General features: G+C 62.6%; 2 protein-coding genes across 2 annotated transcripts in view; one reads left to right on the top strand and one right to left on the bottom strand.

Moving 5' to 3' along the window:
• Window positions 1-21,174, top strand: part of RALGPS1 (Ral GEF with PH domain and SH3 binding motif 1) — a 188,019-nt gene that overhangs the window by 78,415 nt on the left and 88,430 nt on the right. The window lies entirely within an intron of this gene.
• ANGPTL2 (angiopoietin-like 2) overlaps window positions 9,708-21,174 on the bottom strand; it is a 23,772-nt gene continuing 12,305 nt past the window's right edge. The window contains exons 3-5 of the mRNA XM_004677318.2: window positions 14,699-14,892; window positions 13,103-13,373; window positions 9,708-11,161 (exon numbers count right to left, since the gene is read on the bottom strand). Coding sequence (XP_004677375.2) covers window positions 10,962-11,161; window positions 13,103-13,373; window positions 14,699-14,892 — 665 coding nt within the window. The 3' untranslated portion in view covers window positions 9,708-10,961. The remainder of the gene's footprint in view (window positions 11,162-13,102; window positions 13,374-14,698; window positions 14,893-21,174) is intronic.

Below are 21,174 nucleotides of genomic sequence, written 5' to 3'. Positions count from 1 at the left end.
GTTCAACTTATTATTCTTTTATTCATTTATTACTTAAGGTAGTGGCTTTTTCAATTTATAAGAGCTTGAGCTTTTTCCCAAGCACCTTTATTGAGATCTAATCCATGGACTCCATTTAAAGCATGTATTTCAATGGGCTTTAGTGTATCACGAAGATGTGCAACCATCATTGCAATTTTAGAACAATTGTATAATCCCTAAAAGAAACCCCATACGCATCCTTACTCATTCCCTTTTTCTTCTAACCACCACTCCCTAGCCCCTGACTTCCAGCCCTGGCAACCGCCAATCTACTTTCTGTCTCCATGGATTTGCTTTCTCTGGACATTTCATATAAATGGAATCACATAGTGTAAGGTCTGGCACGACTGGCTTTTTTCCTTTTGCATCATGTTTCGGAGCGTCATTCCTTATAGAGCACGATCAGTACTTCATTCCTTCTCACTGCCAAGTAGCATCCCAGTGTGTGGATACACCACTTGTTATTTATCTGTTCGTCATCTGTTGGACATTTGAGTTGTTTCCCCTTTTTGGCGTTTATAAGTAACATTGCTAGGAATGACTTGGGTTTTTAAAAACATAGTCTTCCCTCTAAGTATTTGCACGTTCATTTAGCATATGAGATACACACACACACACACATACTTTCTAGGTTTTTGGAAATATTTGAGGTTTGTCTTGTGGTGCAGTATAACATCAGTTTTTACAAATATTCACAGGTACTGCAAGCCAACCCGAACCTCCACGTTACTTTGATAGCTACGTTATAGTGTTCAAACTATTCATTTGTTGCCATTTGTTCTATAAGGACAGAAATGTGTGTCCGAGTGCCCTTGCATTGCTAGTGGTTTTCACTTATATTAGTCGGTGTATGAAGAGTTACAATAGCGGTAGGTTCACTGGGCTGTGTCCGCACACAAAATGACCTGGGTGCTCTTTGTTATTTGCTTTTATTTCTTTGTCTGATACTCTGTGAAACCTGTTTCGTTTTTATTTCACACTGATTTTATAAGTCTTTGAATCACTTTGGATGGCAGTATTCCAAGTCCTTTGTTTCAGCATACCTCCATGTAAACAGAATTTGTTGGACCCAAACAAACGCTGTGTAGTCGGGGAATTTGACTCTTCCCTGTGTGGTCTTGTGCCCTGTTACTGAACTGAATACTGTTTCGTGCTTTGTTTTCCCCATTTTATCATGTCCTTGTTCTGTTCTTATTGCTTGTTGTGAGCTGCAGTGTCTATCTGCTTGGGGATCCCCATCTCAGATCCACAGGTGGAGGGAAGACATGTTGATATGCACAACCCCTGAGCCCTCCCCACTTTGCAAAGGCTGAATGATCCAGGGCTGAGGGCTGGTATTCAGGCGAGGCTAGCTGAGTGCAGCCCACGGGCTCACCCCTCCACGATGCTCCGGGATCTGCGCCTCTTTGTGCCCTTAAGTGTGATCATGAGCGCTGCTGTTTACTGTCCGCGCTCTGCGGGCTGGCACTTGGCTTGGCCTTTTACTGCATTTCTCAGTGAATGTTCACAATAGCCCAGTGAGTAAGCCAGCGCGGAGAGGCTGTGTAGGGTCACGCAGCTGGGGGTAGCAGTGGCACGACCTGGGCCAGATGGTCTGGCCGTGAGCCCCAAACTCTTGACACCGCCCTCTCCTGACTCCCACCTTCCTGCCCGAGCCGTTACTTTCCTCTTCTCGTCCCTTGCAGTTGTCGCCCGCCCGTGTGTCTCCTAACATGTCTGACAGTGTTCTGCCGGCCGCTGTACGATGTGATCAGCTGATGCACTGTGTCAATTCTCGAGACTGTGTTCTCAGGCTGCAGAGCTGTGCTGTTGTTGGCTTCCAAGGCTGGTGGCCAGTGGGTCCTGGTCAAAGGCAAACTAGGCCACAGCCACCTCCCCTTTCTGACCCTTGTCCCTGCTCATGGGCCACACCAGTTCCCCGATGTGTGCCCTCAAGCTGGCGGCCAGAGGTCCCTTGCGCGTTGCCTGGTGGCTCTTGCTGGGAGGGCCCTGCTAGCGGCGTATGCATGGTCTTCTCCAGCCCAGTGTTTCTGGGCCTCGGCAGCTCCTCGCAGCTGCCTTTTCCTGCAGGGGCTTCTTGAGGGCTCAGTCTGGGGATCTCCTGCTTTAACCCCTGAGCAAGCCCAGTTAGCCACGCTCCTGTCCCTGCACCCTTCAGAGTCTCTCCTCCCCTTGAGCCAGCTGGACTGCATGACCGGGCCCCTTTCTGTCCTCAGGAAGCCTGTGAGGGTTTACCGTGGGGGCACGGGGGTGCAGCCTGGCCTTGGAGGACAGACTTTGCCCCCAGTCCAGCACAGCTTCAGTGCTGGATTCCTCCTGAAAACCCACCCTGTCAGGGACCCATTTGTTGATCTCAGAGGAGTAGTTACGTAATTCCTGGAAAGAACGCTATAGGAAAAAAGTGTCTGAAACCATTTCTTTCCCCTGGCAAAGTCCCCACTGTGGGTCTTTCCCTGGGAGGGGCGGTCACTCTGCTTGTTAGTTCCAGCTCTGGAGGCCTTGAACCTTGCCTCAGCGGTTACTGGCCTCTGAGAGCAATGAAAGGTTTTATTTTTGTGACGATTCTTTTCATTCTAGGTGGAAGGCCCTGGCTTCCAGGCCTGCCCACACACCTGCCTCTTGCTCCACTTGACACCACTGGGCGGCGGTTGGGGGGTGTCTCCTAGCTCCCTGCAGGCGGCTCCTCACTCCTGGCTGCACCCAGACTCCCCCAGGCACCATGTAAACAACACTAAGGAAAAATGGATTGTCTTTTAAAAATAAGACTCTTTGTATCAAAAAGTGTCTTCCCTATTACGTCAACCTGTGAAAATAGTGATGGGAAACAGATTTTTGCAGTTTAAATTTTTCTGATGATAACTTCTGGTAAACACCCAGTTGCGATGGAAATGATAACAGAAGCGGCGCTGGAGAGCGTGATGAACGGCCACACCGTTTGCTCCAAACTGGGCTGTGGCTGAGAGGATGTCTGGCTTTGCACTGCCTATACTTCCCTCTAGGAGATAGCTTAGTGAAACTAGGAATGTAATGGATTTGAAAGGTTTAGAAGAGATTCTAAAAGAAGCTATAGGCACTGTGGATGATTGTGATCTCCAGGGAACAAAATTAGGCACTCTGACCTTTCGGAATAATAAGAGAACATGAAGCCATTCTTGGAAAATCCACCCAGACCTCCCATGAGTAAAGTCAGTTTCTGTGGACTCTGCACGCGAGCAAAGCCTTCGCTTTTAAATGCAAGTTAGACTTCATTGTCGAATGTGATCTCTGAAGTTGATAATAAAGGGAAGTTGCTTCTGAGTACAAAACAAACAGACCGAAACTCTTAGGTGTCTAGAAAGATTTTAAAAGACAAGTGGTTACTGGTCAAAAAGAGGTGTCTCTGCCGACGCCCCAAGCCCCCCAGAACAGCATGGTGACGGAGGGGCTCATGCTCCGCTTGCTGCAGAGGGGGACGGTCCTCGCAGCCGCGCCAAGGCCCTGGCCGCGGGTGAGGATGGCTGGGGGCTGGGGCACATCTGGGTCTGGTGGCTCAGGGCTCCGCCCCATAGCCACCCTGGGTACGAGGCTCAAAACAAGCTGAGCACTGGGAAGGGAAAGGCTCAGGCCAAATGTAGGGGGACCAGCCCAACTGGGGGGCCAGGAAGCATGCTCTGGAGGGCTAAAGGGGTGGGAGGTGAGAACACCAGACAAAGACAGCAGCTTGGGCAGGAGCCCGGCGTGGGGAAAACATGTTTGTAGGAGAAACTGGCTGGAGAGCAGGGAGTGCGGGGGAGTGTGTCACAAGACGCAGCTGGACTGGAGGAGGGCTGAGGTCACGCACGGCCTGGACGCTGGGGTGGGGCGCCCAGGTTCTGGTCCCAAGAGCGGAGGGAGCCCGCAGGTTGGAAGCAAGGGCGTGGCCGGGTTAGACCTCAAGGAGATCCAGCTAGGGAGGGGCGGCGGGCGGCCGTGGCGAAGCCGTGGGTGCCACTGAGTTCAGACACTGCTGGGGGGAAGGGCAGTCCCTCAAAAAACAGTGCAGAGTCTTGGGAAGGCCTAGCACAGTGGAGGGCGAGCTTGTCCCTCGTACCTGCTGGGGACAGGGCGTTTCCCTGTACTCTGAGAAGCCCGTGAACATTTGAACTGGGGGGCCTCGAAACAGAGGTGGGGGGACACGTGGTCTGGGGCTCTGCCGCCAGGAGGCGGGCGATTGGGCAGGCAGACCAGTGGAGCACCCGCTGCTCGGGCGTGGACCTCAGTGGCTGCTGGCATCGTCACCCCGCCATCCCGGGACCCAACAGTCGGGGTTACCGCCGTCCCCAGGTTCACCAGGTCCAGGGTGATGCTGTGCTTCAGTGCCCAGCTGAAAATAATTCCACTCTCCAAGCAGGAAATCCAAGCTTTTTTTTTTAAGTTCCTACCCCACGTGTTTCCAGGGGTCCCCCAGGAATACTCAGTTGTTCCACAGATCCATCCCAGTTGTTGAAACCCTCAGCTGGCTGCCTGGCCCCAAACCGCTGCTCCCACTACGCCGCCCCCTCCTCGCTTCCAGCCTCTCCGGCTGGAGGGTGCATGGAGACGGAGACCTCAGGCCACGCAGGCTTGGAGAGCCCGTCCAGAGCCGGTGGGCCGCGCCCTTGCCGCCTCCTGACCTCTGGCCACACTGGCCTCCCTCCCCGAGCCCAGGGAAGCCTTTGACCAAGTTTCCCTTTCCCCAGACTGAGGCCTGTGCTCTCTGGGGCCCAGTAGGCAGGGAGAAGCTGCCCTCTGGCCCATCTCAAACATCTTCTCAATCAGCAAAAGAACCGAAAACAGCACTGCAGACCAGATGAGGGGATCTCCCCGCTCTCTGGTGGACTGGTCAGCTGTACACTGCTTACCCTCTGCCAGTAAATTCTGCCTCTGCTTTGCAATCTCAGGATTTGTTATCTGAAAACTCACATTTTTCTGTGACTTCACAGTCTTGCTCAGAGCCAGTGGGTATCACTAAAAACCCCTGTTTTGTGAATGGAAGACCACAGTCTGACTTGCGTCCCTGGGGTACTGGGTGTAACTCGGACCCTCGTGCTCATGGCTGGGGCCCACCGGCCTCCACACGCCCCCTGGATCTCTGGCTCATGGAGAGAAGCGCAAGAGAAAGCGCCTTCAGGGACTGACCTCCTGGGGGCCTCACTGCCCGGGGCTGAGCCCCTCCTCCCACCGTCCTGCCTGGGGCTCAGGGTAGACCTGCTGGCCCAAGAAGTCGTGTGTGACCCCAGAACACAAAAGCCTACTTTGTGCCCGAGAATGTGTGTTGTCCGGCAAGAGTCTGCCCATGTCGGACTGCTGCTCCTCCACCTTGTCTTGGGTTCTCATTTGGGGTCGACGGGTACCGGCGTCCTTTCCCCCGGGCCCCGCACCGGGCCCTTTCTTCACAGTGTCTCAGGAGAAGGGAGGAGGGGGTTTCTCTCTCCTCAGGATGCACTCAGGGCCACCAGGTGTCCCCAAGAGGGAACGTGAGCACAGTGGCCCTGAGACTCGGGATGACCTCACGTATGGACGGCCCCTGAGGTCACCCAGGACCCTGGCCCCTGTGGGCCTCCTTTCTCTTGAGCAGGAGCAGAGCACGGTGACTTGCTGGGGTGCCCCTGCTGAGTCGGATTACACTAAAACGGTGCCTTCCATCTCGGGGCTTGCTTCCCCTTGGGTCGCACATTGGTGGGGGGCGGGTCCGGCAGTCTGGGGGAGCCCCCGGCTAGGAATTGGTGAGTTTCGAAGCAGAGTCTGCCTAAGTTGAGCCTCCGGATGAGACCGCAGCCCAGTCTTCAGAAGCACCGGTCAGCCACCCCCGGGTCCCGGCCCACAGAGATGCTGAGTGTCTGCGGTCGGCTGCCGAGCTCCGGGCTAGTCTGGCCGCACGGCAGCGCAGTGCCAGCCTTCGCCACCGCCTCACATTGCTCCTTTGTCGCCAGCTGTGAAACTCGTGCCCAGGAGACTCTGAGGTTAACCCCTCAGGCGGCAGGGAGCGCTGGGCCTGTCGGACGCCAGTGGGAGGGGGGTCCCGCAGGAGGCTGGTTCTCTGACAGTCCGAGTCCTGCAGCTCCGGAGGAAGGGAGGCGCCTGGGCCCGAGCTGACGGGCCCGAGGGGCTGGGGAGTCACCCACGGGGGCTGCGGCTTCCTGCCGGGCGCGTGCCGGGCTTCTGGGCGTCCCCAGGCCAGCCCGGGCCTGCCCAGGCCCCGCTTGGTGTGCTGCCCAGCCAGTTCCGGCTCAGGAGTGGCGCCCAGAGCCCACTCGTCCCCTGAAGACTGGAAATCACAAAAGTAACAGTGTTGTAAAACTCACTCACGCAGCAGAGAGTCTATGAAGTGAAAAGCGCAAATCCCCGCCTCCCTCTCCCGCTCCCCACCTCCTTCTCCCGCTCCATCACTCCCCCGTGGTAAACCCCCGGCCTGCTGCCCTGTTTCCCTCTGCCTGTTTCCCTCTGTCACTGAGAGTCTCCACCTGCCAGGGCAGCCGGCACAGCAGGCAGGTTGGTTTCGGGGGGCCCCGTCACGGCCCGTGATGCGGTGGCTGTCCCCCGCTTTTGTTTTTTAAGATTTATTTATGCATACAGGAACTGGGGTACAGGCCAGAGGTGTGGGGGTCAGAGGATTCACCAGAGACAGAGGGTTGCAGAACAGGCAGATGCACTGAATACACTGCTGAGGGGAGTGGCGGGGGGACAGGGAAGTCTGCTGGGCCCTGTGGGTCACCCCCTGGCCGGGGATCTGACTCAGGGCAGCTTCCGCATGCTGCGCTTTCCCCCCTTGCACTGGGTTGTAATTTGCAGTAAACTTCTGGTGCAGATGGCATCTAGTCTTGGTCCGTGTTTCTCTACCAAGGGCTCTTGGCCGGGGAGCGGCTGCGTTTGTACTGAAACAGCAGGCCCTGGGCTGCCAGGCCCCATCACGCAGCAGGCTCCAGGCTCCCCTCGTCGCCACCCGCCCCTGTCCCCGGGCCCGGCTCGCCGTCCTCATCCCTCTCTGAGTCCCCAGTGCACCTGCGCCGCCCTGAGCGGGGGCAGGCCAGGGAGGACGCTGAGAGGGGCCCGTGCCCGGCACCCTTGCTGGGGCCCCGCAGGCTGGGGCCGCTTCTAATTGTTGCCCTGGTGGCGCGGGCGTGGGCCTGCCTTCATGTGGCTCCTGAAGGGAATTCTAACTCCATCCCCCCGCAGGGGCCACCCTTCCCTGCCTGGGCGCCGCCCAGCTTGGCTCAGGCGCAGGGCCAGTGCGGCCTGTCCAGCACGCCTCTTAGCGTGCGATCCCGCAGCTTCGGGAGCCTCCCGAGGGTGACCAGCCGAGAGGCCAGGCTCCCTGTGACCGCTGGCGGGCAGGGTGGGCCCGCCGGCGGGCCGCCGTGCAGGGAGACACGCATGTGGAAGCATTTGGGCTGCTCCGCAGCCGGCAGGGATTATCTGCGTCCGGGCTCCCATGTGTGGGCCGGGCGGCCCTGGATGCCCGGGGCAGAGAGACAGGGAGACTGGAGTGTCTCGGGGAGGTGGTACCGAGGGCTCGGTTCAGGCCTGATGCGGGGACCGGACAGACTAGGGGCGCCAGCCCCAGGATGAGTCATGAAGATGGGTCTGCTCTGAGCCAGAGACCCGCTGACGGCCAGATGGAACCCCTGCATGAGGCGGCAGCCAGGCCGGCCACAGTGGGATGCCCCGAGTGCCCACAGCCAGGGGTTAGCCTAGGGTCGAGGGCCTCCAGCCCGCAGTGAAGGGGGAGGCAGGGCTCGCTGCCCGGCACCGGTGGGAGCTACAGGGCCGGTGGAATCTCCCTCATTGCCGCCTCTCCGCGGCCCGTGCTCAGAGGTCCAGGGAAGCTGGCTCCTGGCACCCAGGAGCCCTCTGCCCAGAGGGCTGGCCGGCCACTCACACAGGGCTCGGCAGGCAGGAAGGCTCCACGCTGCCCGAGAGGCCAGTGGCTCTCTGGGCGAGAGCCGCTTAGCGCACCGAGTGCTTCCACGTGGTCCATGGGGACAGGTTGCTGCTGCCACCGAGGCAGGAGCTCAGGAGCTGGCGCCTGGGGTGCGAGTGTGGGCCCGGGCTGTGCATCCGTGGACACGCCAGCCCCGTCTGAGCTGCCGCTTCCGTCGTGCCGAAGGAGGGGCTTGCAGAGCTCCCCTCGGGGCTCCCGTGAGAGCTGAGGAGGCCCGTGGAGGCTTCCACGGAGGGTTGCTGGTGGAGGTGTCCCCTGCACTGCCGGGGAGACCCAGCATGGGCCCCTCGCTGCCTGCAGCTCCCACGGAGATGACCTGAAGCTCAGCACACCCCGGAGGGCAGGGGGAGCCCCGACAGCATGGCCAGTGGCCACGTGGAGACGCGGCAGGCCTGGAGGGGCTGGTGTACTTTCTGGGGTAGGGCCAGGGTCAGCAGGGGGCAGGGACAGAGCCCCTCTAGCTAGCCAGACATGATTCCCCCAATATGGTAAAGATGCAACCAGCAGCAGCTGGAGTCCAGTCTTGACAACTTTTGGGGAGCAGGCCCACCCCGTGATTCCCTCTGGGAACTTGGGAATGACCGCCCCCCCCCCCAGCTCCTCCAGTGTGCTGATCTCCGGTGGCTGGGAACCTGCTCTGAGACCAGAGGTGATGGGAGGGAGTGGACAGCAGCCCACACTGGCCAGCCGGGTCCTTGGGCCAGGGGCCCTCGCTGGCAAGGGGAGGGGTTCGGCCCCTGTGCTGCAGCCACGCCGGGGTGGCCTGTGGCTTCAGCACTGGGCTGGCAGGGCAGCAAGCGCCCGCAGCGCGGGGCGAAGGGGGAGCCGCGGAGCCTCTTGGCCGCCCCGGGCGCTGCAGGCGGTTCCTGGGCTTGGCCCTCGTGAGGCCCAGCTGCGCCCGGCTCACGGGCTCCAGAGATTCGCGAGTCCTTATGTAACCAGCCGCTGCGTGAGCTGGATTCCATCAGGTATAAGAAGAAGCCAACTTTATTTTTCCTCCAGTGTCCTTTCCAGCCTGCTCTGGGACTTGCTCTTTCCCTCCTCGGCCTTGCCACTGCGAGCTCCCCGAGCCCAGCCCCTCTGACCGACAGTCTGGCGTCCATCAGAAGTCTGCTTCTCCAGGCGCGCAGGCCTGGCGGGGGGCGGGCAGGCGGGCAGCTTCTGGCCTGTCGCGGCCCAACTGCACCCACTTACCTCGCTGGGCTTGTGGCCCTTGGGCTGGGGTACAAGAGGAGACTGCTTCAGAGTCCTTTCCGGGCGTCTCTGACTCGGCTCCCCAAAGGGCAGTGTTTCTCTGGTTGATCACCCGAGACTCCTCCCGGGGCCCCGCCCCTGCGCCTGCACCCCGCCAGCCCTTGGCCCCCCGCCTGCCGCGTCCCGGCTGTCTGCTGGACGTGAGTCAGCCGTAGCACTCTGCTTGCCACTTTGCGACAGTCTCTCGAAGCCCCCTCCCCTGACTGCACCTGCCCTGTGGTGGTTGTGGGGCACATGTCTTTCCTGCACTTTGGACAGTCCGGGGGGGTCGTCGAGTTCACGCTGCAAGCCCTGCCCAACTTGGGCCACCCCACTGCCGGCGCTCTTGCTCTTTTCCTAGAGGGTGGGCCCTGGCAGCTGTCCCTTTGGCCTCAGCCTGCGGCCGGAGCGCCGGAGGCCCGAGCCCTGCGCGTCCTGGTGCCAGCCGCTCCCCGGTTTCGCCTCGCCGCCCCGAGAAAGGCCGCCCCGAGGCAGCGAAGCAGCCACAACGCCGCGCAGCATGACAGCGTTTATTGCAGATTGTGTCAATACAGGATAATCTGGGCATATATTAAAAAACAAACCTTCCCTTTTATGTACACAAACATGCTCCGCGGCGCACTCGGTGAGGATGCTGAGGTAATCGGCGCACGCCAGGCCCGGCCGGACCCGCGCCCGCCGTCTCCACGCCCGGCCACGCCCCGGCGGTCTCGCCTTCTTCCTGTCTCTCCCCTGCTGGGCCGTGTCCGGCGCACCTGCACGGCCCAGAGACCTCCCACAGCGCCACCGCGTGCACGGCCGAGGGGCTCTGCGCCCCAGCTCTGAGTGACTCCCCGGAAGGGGCCAGTTCCCGCGTCTGGCGCCTGGGCTCGGGAGGTGTCGTTTGGGGAGGGCTGTGGCCGAGGCCGGGGCTGTGGCCTGGCGCCGCCGGGGCCTGACACTCGGTGATGTCCCTTCACTCGAGTGTCTCCGGCAAGGTTATTATCTCTGTGGAGGTTATCGTGGCACGTCGGCTACAAGTGAGCAGGAATACACAACGGCGATACATCACCTGCGGCCAGCGGTCAGCTCTGGGGTCTGGCTGTCCCTCTCCTGACCAGGAAACTGGAGCCCTGACTGCCCCCTCCTCGGGGGCTGGGGATCTGAGGGAAGCTGAGGACAGACAGACGGCGGGGCTGGAGTGGTGAGGGGAGCCGGGCGGGGCAGGGCTGGGGGCACTGCAGGGGCTCCCCCCACCCCGGGCAAGGCGGGAGAGGCGGGGGCCCGAGGTGGGGGGCAGTGCAGAGGGACGGGAGCCTGACGTCTGACTAGGGGCCCCGAGGGGTTCCTGAGCGAGGAAGCCGAGGCCCCCCCACATTCCCGGAAGAGCCCAGGCCGGTGGGAGCGGCGGCTGAGCGGGCGGCCGGCTCTTGGAGGCGAGCGACACGCGGTGAAGAAATGTTTTTTCCTAAGAGCGAAATCGCGGTTCCAGCTCGGCCACGAGGCCTGGACGCGCGGGGTGGGTGCGCCTGGGGCGTCGGGTCTCACCTGCGGTGGCCACAGGCGTGCACGGGCAGGCCCGTCCACGTGGGCACTGTGTTTCATTGTGGGGACGTCACTGGCTGAAGGAAAGACTTGCCTGTGGGTCTGTCCTGTCTGGCGAGGGCTGGTGTGGAGAGAACGAGCGGGGAAGAGGCGCCTGTGTCCACTCAGTTCCGCCGGTGGCTTGGGGCTCGGCCCTCGGCGGCCCGAGGGGCCGGCGTGGCCGGGGGCTCCGGCGGGCGCCGGCTTAGTGGAAGGTGTTGGGGTGGGGCCGGACCATCATCACCACCTTCTTGAGCGAGTAGGAGCCCCCGCGGAACTCGGCCCAGTAGACGCCGTCCTGGTAGCGGCTCCGGTAGTGCCCGCCGCGGTACCAGACCCCGTTGAGGTTGGAGTGGGCGCAGGCGTTGTACCACCAGCCTCCCTTCTGGTAGTGGGCGCAGTTTCCTGCGGAGAGCGGGGCCGAGACGGTCGGGGGGAGGGGTCTGGCCCGTGTCCCCCGCGCTCCCGGACTTCGGCTGAGCCCTCTCCGGGCGGCACTGGGCACTGGGGGGCGGACGGGGCTTTGGACCTGACCAGACCCGGCTCCGGGCTCGGCCTTCCGACTGATGAGCTCTGTGACCGGGGGAGCGACGGACCTTCGCTGGGCCTCCGCGATGTCATTGCAAAGTGAGGACGACAGAGGCCTCCCCCCGGGGCTGGCGCGGATGCGGGGAGCGCGCCTCCGAGCTCGTGGCCCCGGGCTTGGTGCTGGGGACCAGGGGAGGACCCAGGACCCGGGAGAGAGCGGAAACGGCCGGGGGTGGGCAGGGAGGGCAGGGAGTTTCGCCGGGGAATTTTTAGGAGTCCCCGCATTTATGAGGTGCGCCCCTAGGCCTTCCTGGCCTGCCGCTCTGTAGTTAAATAGTTTTGAAAGTTATTTCACAGAAGGAAAAAGTTTCCTAACACGCAGGCTCTGGCGTAGCTTGCCGAGGTTGGCTGCTGGGGACAGCAACTGTGGGCAGGGTGCAGGCAGGTGTTCCGGCGCCCCCGCCCCCGGAAGGCGGGCAGGGGGCCGCTGTCGGCTGGGGCTGTGCCTGGTGGGAGGCCCGGTTTCCCGGGAAGGGGGCTTGCGGGGGGGGGTGCCCCGACCTCGGAGCGAGGCGAAGAGGGAGCGGGCGGGCAGAGGCAGGAAGCCAGGGGGACTCCCCGCCCCAGGCTTCCCCGGACATTTTCTCGGCCCCCCGGGCCGCGGCGGGAGGCCCCGCGGACCAAGCAGCAGTGTGGGGTCTGGAGGCGGGGCGTGCACACCCGCCTGGCCTAGGCCCACGTAGGCCCTCGGCAGCTTGCGCCAGGGACAAGGGCCCAGTCCTGGCTGTCCCCTAACGGTGCTGCTAGGCAGGCCCGGGGCACAGAGCAGTGCCCGCCCTGCTGTGACAGCCCCGAGAAAGGCTGTGCGCACCGTGTCCCCAGAGCCCGGGCGCCCTGAGGGTCGCTTCCTGCCTGCTGCCTGGCAAGCCTGGAGCTCCTGGCCCGAGAGGACACACCGCCCTCGGGGCCTCCGCAGCCCAGCCCGTGCCCAGCAGGTAGCGCCTGGTGGCGCGGGGCGTGAGCACGGCCCCCTGCCCTGTGGGACGGGCACTGGGCGTCACGCTGGCCGTCAGACCGGGACCAACGGGGCGGGGCAGGAGGGGCCAGGTTCCCCGGAGAGCAGAGGGCCTTGGTGGGGGTGGGCGGGGCCTTGCTGTCTGGGCTGAGGGTGGGGCTTCACTTTACTTAGTGAGGACTCCTCAGGAGACCTGGACCCTCATGAGGCCCGTGACCGTGGCCAGTCGCCTCCCCTCTCGAGCGGGTTTCTCGAGCGCTCTCCTAGGGTGTGAGGTTGGTGGGACAGTCTCCGACTTAAGACTTGCCACTTCACGGTGTGCACGCGAGACGCTTTCCCTGAGAGCCTGAAGGATTCGCCCCGAGGTGCCGGCAGCCACAGCGAGCTGAGACCTCGTCAGCACCGCAGCTCTCTGGGGGTCTCGTGGGACGTGACCCCAGGGCACGGGGAGGAAGATCTGCACGTGCAGTAAAGGTACCGGGGGGAGGCCCGGGGGGAGCCAGCCCGGGCCGTCGGCTCTCTCTGACCCGCCCGCGCGCCAGACCGGGCACCCAGGCCAGCGCGGGCACCTGCGAAGACGCGGCCCTGCGGGTGGCCGGCTGAGGGCCTGCGCGGGCGCTCCAGCAGTCTTGCCCTGGCCCTTCCTGGTGATGCCACTCGCCCCAGCGTTGCAAGGGCGCCGTGGCCGTGGTGGCAGTGGAGCGCGGGGGCACGAGCAGGCTGGGCCCACGGCTCCGGGCCCCGGGGTCGGGCCCGGCTTTGCTGGCCTCGTCCCGCCCAGCTGGCTGGCCCGCTGCCCCTACCTGTGTAGACGTCGTGGTCTCGGTCCAGCGTGGTGAACTGCTTGCCGTTGTGCCAGGTGAAGGAGTCGCCGGCGTTGCCGTGGTAGCGCCCCAGCCGCAGCTTGTAGTACTCGCTCTCGGGCTCCAGGCGGAAGCTGGCGTACTCGGCAAACACCTTCCGGCCAGACCAGTCCTCCATGGTCACCAGCAGCTTGTAGTTGCCCTGGTTCGTCAGCCAGTAGATGTTCTCCAGGCCCAGCCAGTACTCGCCGTCGATGTTCCCGAACCCTTGCTGGGGAGACACAGGGACGCATGTGTGGACCCCGCGGGGCCCTCAGCTGCAGGCCGGCGGGGGTGGGTGGGGCGGGGCGGCAGGGGGAAGGCAGGCTGGGGCCCAGGCCTCCGGGCACAGCAGGTAGCGCCTCTGGGCGCGTGGCTTTGCCTTTCTGAGCCTGGCACTGTCATTCAAGCCTGTGGAGAAGTGCCTGCCGCGAGCGGCTTGTGTGAACCCGTGGCCCCCCGTCACGTGGAGAGCTCTTTGGGGGCCCCCAGGGACACATGTGACGGGGTGCAGCCGGCAGGTACAGGCCCTTCCCTCCTCTGAGCCCCGTCTCCTCTGGGCAGCCGTGTGCAGGCCCTGTGCACACCCCAGCGCGCGCCCCACACCCCCATGGGCCTGCAGCCTCGTGGTTCGTGCCCTGACGTGTAGCGTGGGGTCTTCAGCGGCGTGGCAGCCAGCAGAGTTCTGCCACTGTCGGTCCCACCGCACGGCCTGAGTCCTCAGGCCAGCCTGAGAGCCGGGTGCCACTGTTGTCCTCCCCAGAGTGAGCAAACTGCAGGGCCACAGAGCTCCCAGGGAGAGTCGGGGCTTGGGGTCGGCAGCCGTGCTAACGGCTGTGCCCCCGCGCAGGGTCTGGAGGGAAGGGTCAAGGAGCGAGTCCTCACAGTGTCAGAGGTCCGAGGAGGACGAGCAGAGTAGAGACCCGGCGGCGGGTTGGCATGCGGCCAGCACAGGAGGCCAGGAGGGGGCACGGCAGGGGTCACGGCTGAGCTAGTTAGTGGCCTCGGCGGCGGGGCTTGGGGGTGCCCCTGCCACTCCCCGGCTGTGCACCCTGAATGGTTACTCGGCCTGGCCGTCCGTAAGTGTGTCCACAGCGGTACCGCCCCCGAAGGCTGCCGAGTCTGAGCGGGAGCGCGGGGGCACGGGGCTCACTGTGCCGGGCCTGGCGCTTCCTACATGGTGCCGCCCTTTTGTTTAGGGCAGCGAGGGAGGCACGGCTGAGCCCTGGCAGCCTTCCCGACCTCGGGGTGCCCCAGGAGCGGGAGCCCGGCACAGGGGCCCTGGCGTTAGACCCAAGGACGCCAGCTCCCTGCACCGGGCCCTTTGGGAGACCCTCCCAGGAGCCTGATCTTCAGCCCTGGGGCAGCAGAAATAGGTCTTCTCCCCAGAAGCCCCCGTGGGGAGATGCATTTCTACGTCCTTCTTGCTGCAGGTGTCCACCTGCGCCTCGCACGTCCGCACACACCGACCCTCCCCCGCCAGGGCTCCTGCACTGGCCGGACGGGCCTCCGGTGGGCCAGCACTCTGTGGGCAGCCCAGACGCCCCCGGCTCTCACCTTGTAGGTCTCCCAGTTCCTGAAGAAGTTGACAGAGCCGTCCAGGCGCCTCTGGATGACGGTCCACCCCCCGGGGTCATGTCTCTGGTCGCACCACACCTGCATGAGGCGGTTGGTGTTCTCCGGCTTCACCAGGTAGATGGAGCTGGTGTCGTGGCCGTCCTCCAGGGCCTGCAGGCAGTCTCTCCAGGGGCCTGGGGACACAGACACACGCAGTCACAGACCCGCCGCCGTCTGCCGTGAGCCTCACCCACCTGCAGCTGCCCCGAGCCGGCACCGCCTCTGCGGGCTGGAGCCACGGGCCTGCAGTGAAGGCGGGACGCGTGTGTGAAGACGGGAGCCCGCTGGCAGCCAGGGGCCCGGTGTGAGCCACTGCCACCCTGGCTGCTGCGGTGGGACGCGGGCCGCTCCTTACCTGGCGGGCCCTAGTCTCCCTGTCACGTTTACCTCCCCAGAGGGCTGAGCTTCTGCGGCACTTGTGTGGCGTTCCTGGAGTGAGTTTATTTTCAGTCGCCCACACTGGCAAGAAGAGACGTGCGTCCCTCATACAGCAGCGTCCAGCGCCTGGGGCCTTTCCGGGGACATCCTGCCAGCGTGCGGTCGGGCTGCTCCTCCGGCCGGCCGGCTGAGACTGGCCGGGCCTCGCCCCACGCCTCACTTGCCTTTTCAATCACCGTGACGACCGTGCTGTGTGGATCACAGGGCCGTGGCTGGGGGCCCGCACCTGACCGCGTAGCCAGAGGCTTCCGACATTTCTGAGACTAGGGCACCAGCCTCCCACCTCGCCGGGGAAGGAGGGGCGGGGTTTCACCTCGGTAGCATTTTCCAAAAGGAGCTCCCATGCTGAGACCGGCGGGTGGCGCCGTGCTGCTGACCGCAGCGTCTGGACGCGCCTGACCCCGGCTCTCTTCTGACACTGCCCCCCGGCGGGGCTGAGAGCGCCGACTTCACAGAGCACGGGCAGCCGGGCGGAGGGCGCGGCGTTTGCCGCCAGTCACGTGCCAGGCGCGCAGAGGCGGGAGCCGCGGGAGCCACGGGGCCACGTGAGCCGGCGTCCGCGTACTGAGCCCAGGAAGCTCTCCAAGGCCGAGCCGTAGAACTACGGCTTCAAAAGCAAGAAAAGGCCCCCGCTCCTCTGCAGAGTCGTCGCCAGAGCGAGAGCGGCTCGGATCGGAGGCGCCCAGGCCAGTCCCGCCTCTGTTACTGCGCGCGTTCAGCAGCCGTGGCCCCGTGCCAGCGCTGGCGGGCTCTGTGCCGGGCGGCGGAAGCCCAGCAGGGCGGCGGCTGCCCGGTGCCCGGCGGGGCGGGCTGGCCCCCGCCTCCCCACAGCGTGAACTCTGGGGAGCCCTGCCCTCTTCCTTGCGTGGGGGGTTGGCGGCCCTGGCAGGTGCACCCGCTTTTCCTGCACAGGTCAGACTCCCCAAGCTCCCCTGGCTGCTGGTGGGGCTTGACGAGTCCACACATGGTGGTTAAATGGGCAAATCTGGGGCTTTGGGGTCTGTTGTGGATACCTCAGCTTTTCTGAGGCCTCGTGGCTGTGCCTGGTCACCCCACCAGCCCGACGGCAGCAGACGCCAGAGCACTCCTGGCTGTGGCACTGGGCGGGGCGTGGGGGTGGGTGGAGGGGGCTTTGGTAGTGGGGGCAGGAGGGCTGTGCACAGCTCTCCTTAGCCGGGGCCCCCCCCTTCACCTCCAGGAGCGGCTCCTCACCATTCGCCTCCCGCCCAGGCTTCTTTCCGGCTGGGGGGAGGGGACAGGACCCCCAGCACCACCCAGCCACAGATATGCACAGGCCACTGCTTCCGCCTTTGCCTTGTGCCTTGTCCATCCTGGGGGCATGGAGGCCGGAGCGCCCCAGAAAGAGCATTCACGACAGAGAAAAGGGTTTTTGGTTGTGTTCTGCCCACAGCCCCAGGGGCCGAGGCAGAGAATGGGAGTCTGTCCCTGACAGCTGGAGCAGCACGCAGCGCGTGGGAGGCCGCCCAGCACTCTCCCAGGTCAGAGGCACAGGGCTGGCCGCTGGCCGCCCCTGCCAGTGACGGAAGATCCGGCAGAAGCCTGCAGAGTAACCCCCACTGGGTTGTCGACAAGCGGCCAGACCTCTTCCTGCAGAGCTGCCTCAGGGCTCCTGTGGCGTTCTCAGACAGAAGGGCCGGCCCAGGAGAGCGGCTCCCAAGGCCCCGGAGATTGGCACTGGCCCCACGGCTGGGTCTGAGTGGGTGCCTTCAGCCACCCAGCCCCGCTCTGGGGTTTCCACGAAGGCCTCTTTTTTAAAGCAAGAGGATTCAGATGTTTTGGGGGGTCACCAGTCCCTTTAAGAATTTGAGCCAAGGTCTATACTCTATTCAGAAAAATGCACATACAGATTTGCTGACAGTTGCCCAGGGAAATGGGCCCTGCAGCCCTAGGTTATGAACCTTGAGCTCTGAGCGCCCAGCTGGAGCAACGTGGGCCGGGTGGAGGAGGAGCAAGTGGTGCTAGTCGGCGCGAGCTGGGTCTCTGCTGTTTGCCCGTCGGCAGGGACACCCGCGAGGTAGAGAGCAGTCTCCCCACGACACAGACGGGAAGCCAGGGCCTGGGAGTTTTCTGACACCGAGGGGTCGCTTGCCTGGAAAGGGGCGGGCCTGGTCTGTGCACCCCGTGTCCGGGTGGTCCAGGGCCTCACCCTCAGGCTTTCTTCTTTTCCCCAACCAGAGTGAGCCCAGGGCCTTCCCCATCTGCGTCCCTAGGGCCAGGCAGGCAGCCAGGTTAATAATCATCTGTACTCTTTGGTTGTTAAATGCTGTTTAAAACCGTAATTGATGATTTGTTTCTCCTCTCTGCTTATGTTGTGGTATCTTTTGCCTTCTCTTCAGCTATTCCAGTGCCTTTGCTGAGGTAGGAGTTTTCCACGTCTTAAAGACAAATCTGGCATTTCTTCCCTTGAACGCATCTAGGTATGGCGTGCTTTCTGGAGTCACGCAGTAGGGGTGGGCTAGGAAGCCATGCTTAATGTTTGTGCTGTGATGAGAAGTCTCTATCTCCATGCTCCGCCTTCCCCTTGAGGCTCAGGAAGCCAGGCCTCCGTCAAATACCCCATTTTCCAGCAATTTTCCTTAGAAACCCTTTGAAGAGCTATAGCAAATCTGCACTCAAGCACTTTCCTTCTTACATTAAAGGCAAGACCAGTGAGAAAGGCCTGAAACTTGAATGATGGATGCAAACTATCAGAAAAACAAACAAACAAAACAGCAGTGAAAACTCAGCAACAGCAACAGTAAATAAACTACCAAGTAGCAGGAAGACGGTGGCAGCGAAATGATCACTTGACCCCTTTAAAGCAGAAAAGATCTGCTTTGCGGGAAATCCGTGACTGTCCTCTATAAACATGGCACTGGAGGGCGGGGCCACACCTCACGTTGACGCAGGGCTTTGTGGAGGACTTGTGGGCCTGGGGGCAGGACCCCGCCTTGGGGCCAGGGCGGTGGGCTCCGCTCTTAGACTTGGGGCACACCTGTGCCGAGGCTCAGCTCCCCTGCGCGCAGAAGAGGCCCCTGCGGGGCCGAGGAGCTCAGGGCCACGAGAGCCCACACTCGGCCTGACCCCACTCCCCCTGCACACAGACAAGACACTCTGTTTGTTTTTGCTTTGCCAAAGCTAAAGTTGAGATTATTTGCTAAGAGGTGACTTCCACAAAAGTGTATTTTGAGTCAGAACTCGAGGCGAGAGGGCTGGATGCAGCAATTGCAATGCTGAAGGGAAGAACTGATATCTCTCTCGATGAAACCACGTTTTCAGCGGCGCGGGCAGCTCGCCCTGGACAGCGCGAAGGGCCCAGGCGTGTTTCCCTTGGCGGCCCTTCTGAGGGGCGGCCAGCCCGGGCGCCAGGCCCCACTAACCGGCGGCACCGAGGCTCCAAGTGGGGCGAGCGCCCCCCATCTCATCGCTACAAAGACCATATTTACACTCTGAGAGCTGCAGCCAGGACATTCCACGTGACGGCCAGGGACGTGCAGCTGCCGTCGGGGCCCCTGGAGAAGCTACCCGGGTGGAGAACGCACAGGGCCTGGAGCCCAGGCGTCACGGGAGAAGGGGTGCGGGCAGTGGGAACAGGACCCCAGTAAGTGCTGTGGGTGGTCAGGATCGATTGGCTGAGTTGCCCTAGGGCCAGGGATCAGGCACACGGGGACACGGCCTCCCCGGAAGCGGGGGCCACGCCGGCCCCTGAGCCAGCCCTGACTGCCCCTGGGCGGGGCCTCCCTGGTCCCGCTGAGTTGGACCCAAGGGTCACTTTCTAGTTCCTCTCTGAGGGTCTGGCAGACCGGCCTCAACCTGTCGTGCCCCTAAGGGCCCAGGGGAGAAACGGGCTCACCAGTTGCAACAACTTTCAACACAGTTACCCCCCTGCGAGGGAATGGCGGCCTCATGGCTGTCTGACCCGCTGACCTCACAGGCCGGGCGCCAGGAGGTGGGCAGGCAGTGGGCCTGCGGCCAGCCGGGTGTGCAGCCTCTAGGGAAGGAGCAGCGGCCCCCTGCACGGCTGGCCGGCAGTCCGACAGGCTCTTTACCCCCTAAGGCCGAGCCTGCACCCAGGCAGCTGAGGCCCGTGGGCGACGCAGTGGGGGTGTTTGGGCCGCGCCCGGCGCTGGGGCGCGGCTTCTGTGGCGATGCTGGTAGACAGGCCGCTTGCGTGAGGCTCTGTGCTGCTATTCATCATGCGCCAGTGGTCTGCCTCCGAGCCATCTTCTTGCCACTCCCTGAAATAGCTTTTTAGTAGGACAGATGACTAGTTGTTGAACTTGGGCCTGGAATTTCCGACCCAAAGTCCTCCCTCTGAGTGTCGGGCCCTCTCAGCTCAGGTGTGCCCGCGGGCGCTGGCGAGGGCAGGAGAGCAGATGCCTGCTCGGGGCCCCCTGCGGGGCCCCCGCTCAGCCTCGCTTCCCCGAAGGCGGGGAGATCACACTGTGGTTCTCAACATGCGGTCCGCGCCAGCCGCCACTTGGCAGCGAACCAGCACAGAAAGCAGCCCCCTAAGCCCAGCACCAGCGGGCACAGCTGAGGGCGCGCCGGCTCCTGCCGGCCTTGGCTGACGCTACGTCACTTAGTTCCTCCCGGGGGAGCTCCAGATGCTGGTGCCGCTGCCCACGGTCTCAGTCCTGAAGGCCCAGGGCCTGGAGCCAGCGAGCTGTTTTAGGAGTTTGAGGCCTACAGACATTTATTGGCCCTAAAATATGAAAAGAAAACTGCGAGATCAGAATTTATAAGTATATAATTCCATTTCTACAAAGTATAACATCGTGTCAAGTTCGTTAATTGTTAAACTTAGCCTTCATAAAAATGTTACTGCTTTTGAAAACAATTTGTAGGTTGGATTTTTCTCACTTCCCAGGAATTTCTCAACATGCCTGATGTTTGCCGAGAAATCAGAGCCAACCATAAATTAATTGCGTTACTCTTGGCCAGATAATTTCAAAAGCGAAAATATTAAAATCCTTTAAAATGCTTTACAGTACAAATTATGGTAGATGTGTGAGCTGGGCATGTTTCAGTACAGGGGATACACTCAGGCCTCCCACATAAGAGCCCCCAGGGCCCGTGACCAACATAGAAGCCGCCGCCTCTGCCCATTTCACCTCAGGAAGAACAGATGTTGCTTCCCAGAGAACCCTGCCAGAGCGCTGTGCCCATCCCGACGGGGCACCCCAGTACCCGCGGGCAGCAGGCGAAGCTGGGCTGTGAAGCCATTTTTAATCAGATGGGAGGGACTCGGGGGGGGGGCTCACTGTGCAGAGTGAGCTGCTCCCTGGGGTTCATGTGCTGGGAATGCAGCCCTGGGCTGCTGGGTGGGGCGTGGGGGGGTCTCGCGGCTGCTTGGGCGAGGGAGGGCCCTGGCTGTAGCCCCGGGCGGTGCCAGCAGGGCTCCCGGCTGCAGAGGTGGGCGTGGCCGAGCCCGGCTCCGTCTGGAGGTGGGGGCGTGTCCTGCAGACAAATGGCAGAGGGGCTTCTCCCAGCCGTGACTGCCATCCAGGCCGGGCGGGGGTGCCAGTGGAGAGCCAGCCTGCTCACCCCTTTCAGGAGAGGCAGGAGCTGGTGGGCTTCTTGGGCTTGTTCTGGGAGAGCCTGTGCTGGCTTGCATTGCCTGGCTGTTTAATTTTCCAGACGTTCCCAAACCTCGCCTTCTTATGTTGCCTTTCTGTCATTGTCGTGGGTCCTGACCACTAGCCAGTCGGCGTGGGTGTTCCGGTGTTTCGCCCTCTTCTGAAGCCAGGACCCTCGCCAGCCCCACACCTGGTCCGCGGGTGTCTTGCTGATCGCTGGCTGTGGTTCCGAGCGACCTTGCCCTCCGCCGCGGGCGCCTCGGGGCCCACCGAGCCCTAGCGCTCCGCCAGCACGAGAAGGCGACCGCCTGAACCTGCAGCTCTTCCCGGCAGGGGCTTCGCGGGAGCTGTCTTGTCCTTTCACCACCTGCAGCAGGACGGGCGCCGGAGGGCGGCGGG

Source organism: Condylura cristata, unplaced genomic scaffold (assembly GCF_000260355.1).
Source record: "Condylura cristata isolate star-nosed mole 26May11 unplaced genomic scaffold, ConCri1.0 scaffold00006, whole genome shotgun sequence".
Taxonomy (NCBI): Eukaryota; Metazoa; Chordata; class Mammalia; order Eulipotyphla; family Talpidae; genus Condylura; species Condylura cristata.
The sequence above is the reverse complement of the archived record's forward strand: the minus strand, read 5'-3'. Positions and strand labels throughout refer to the sequence as shown.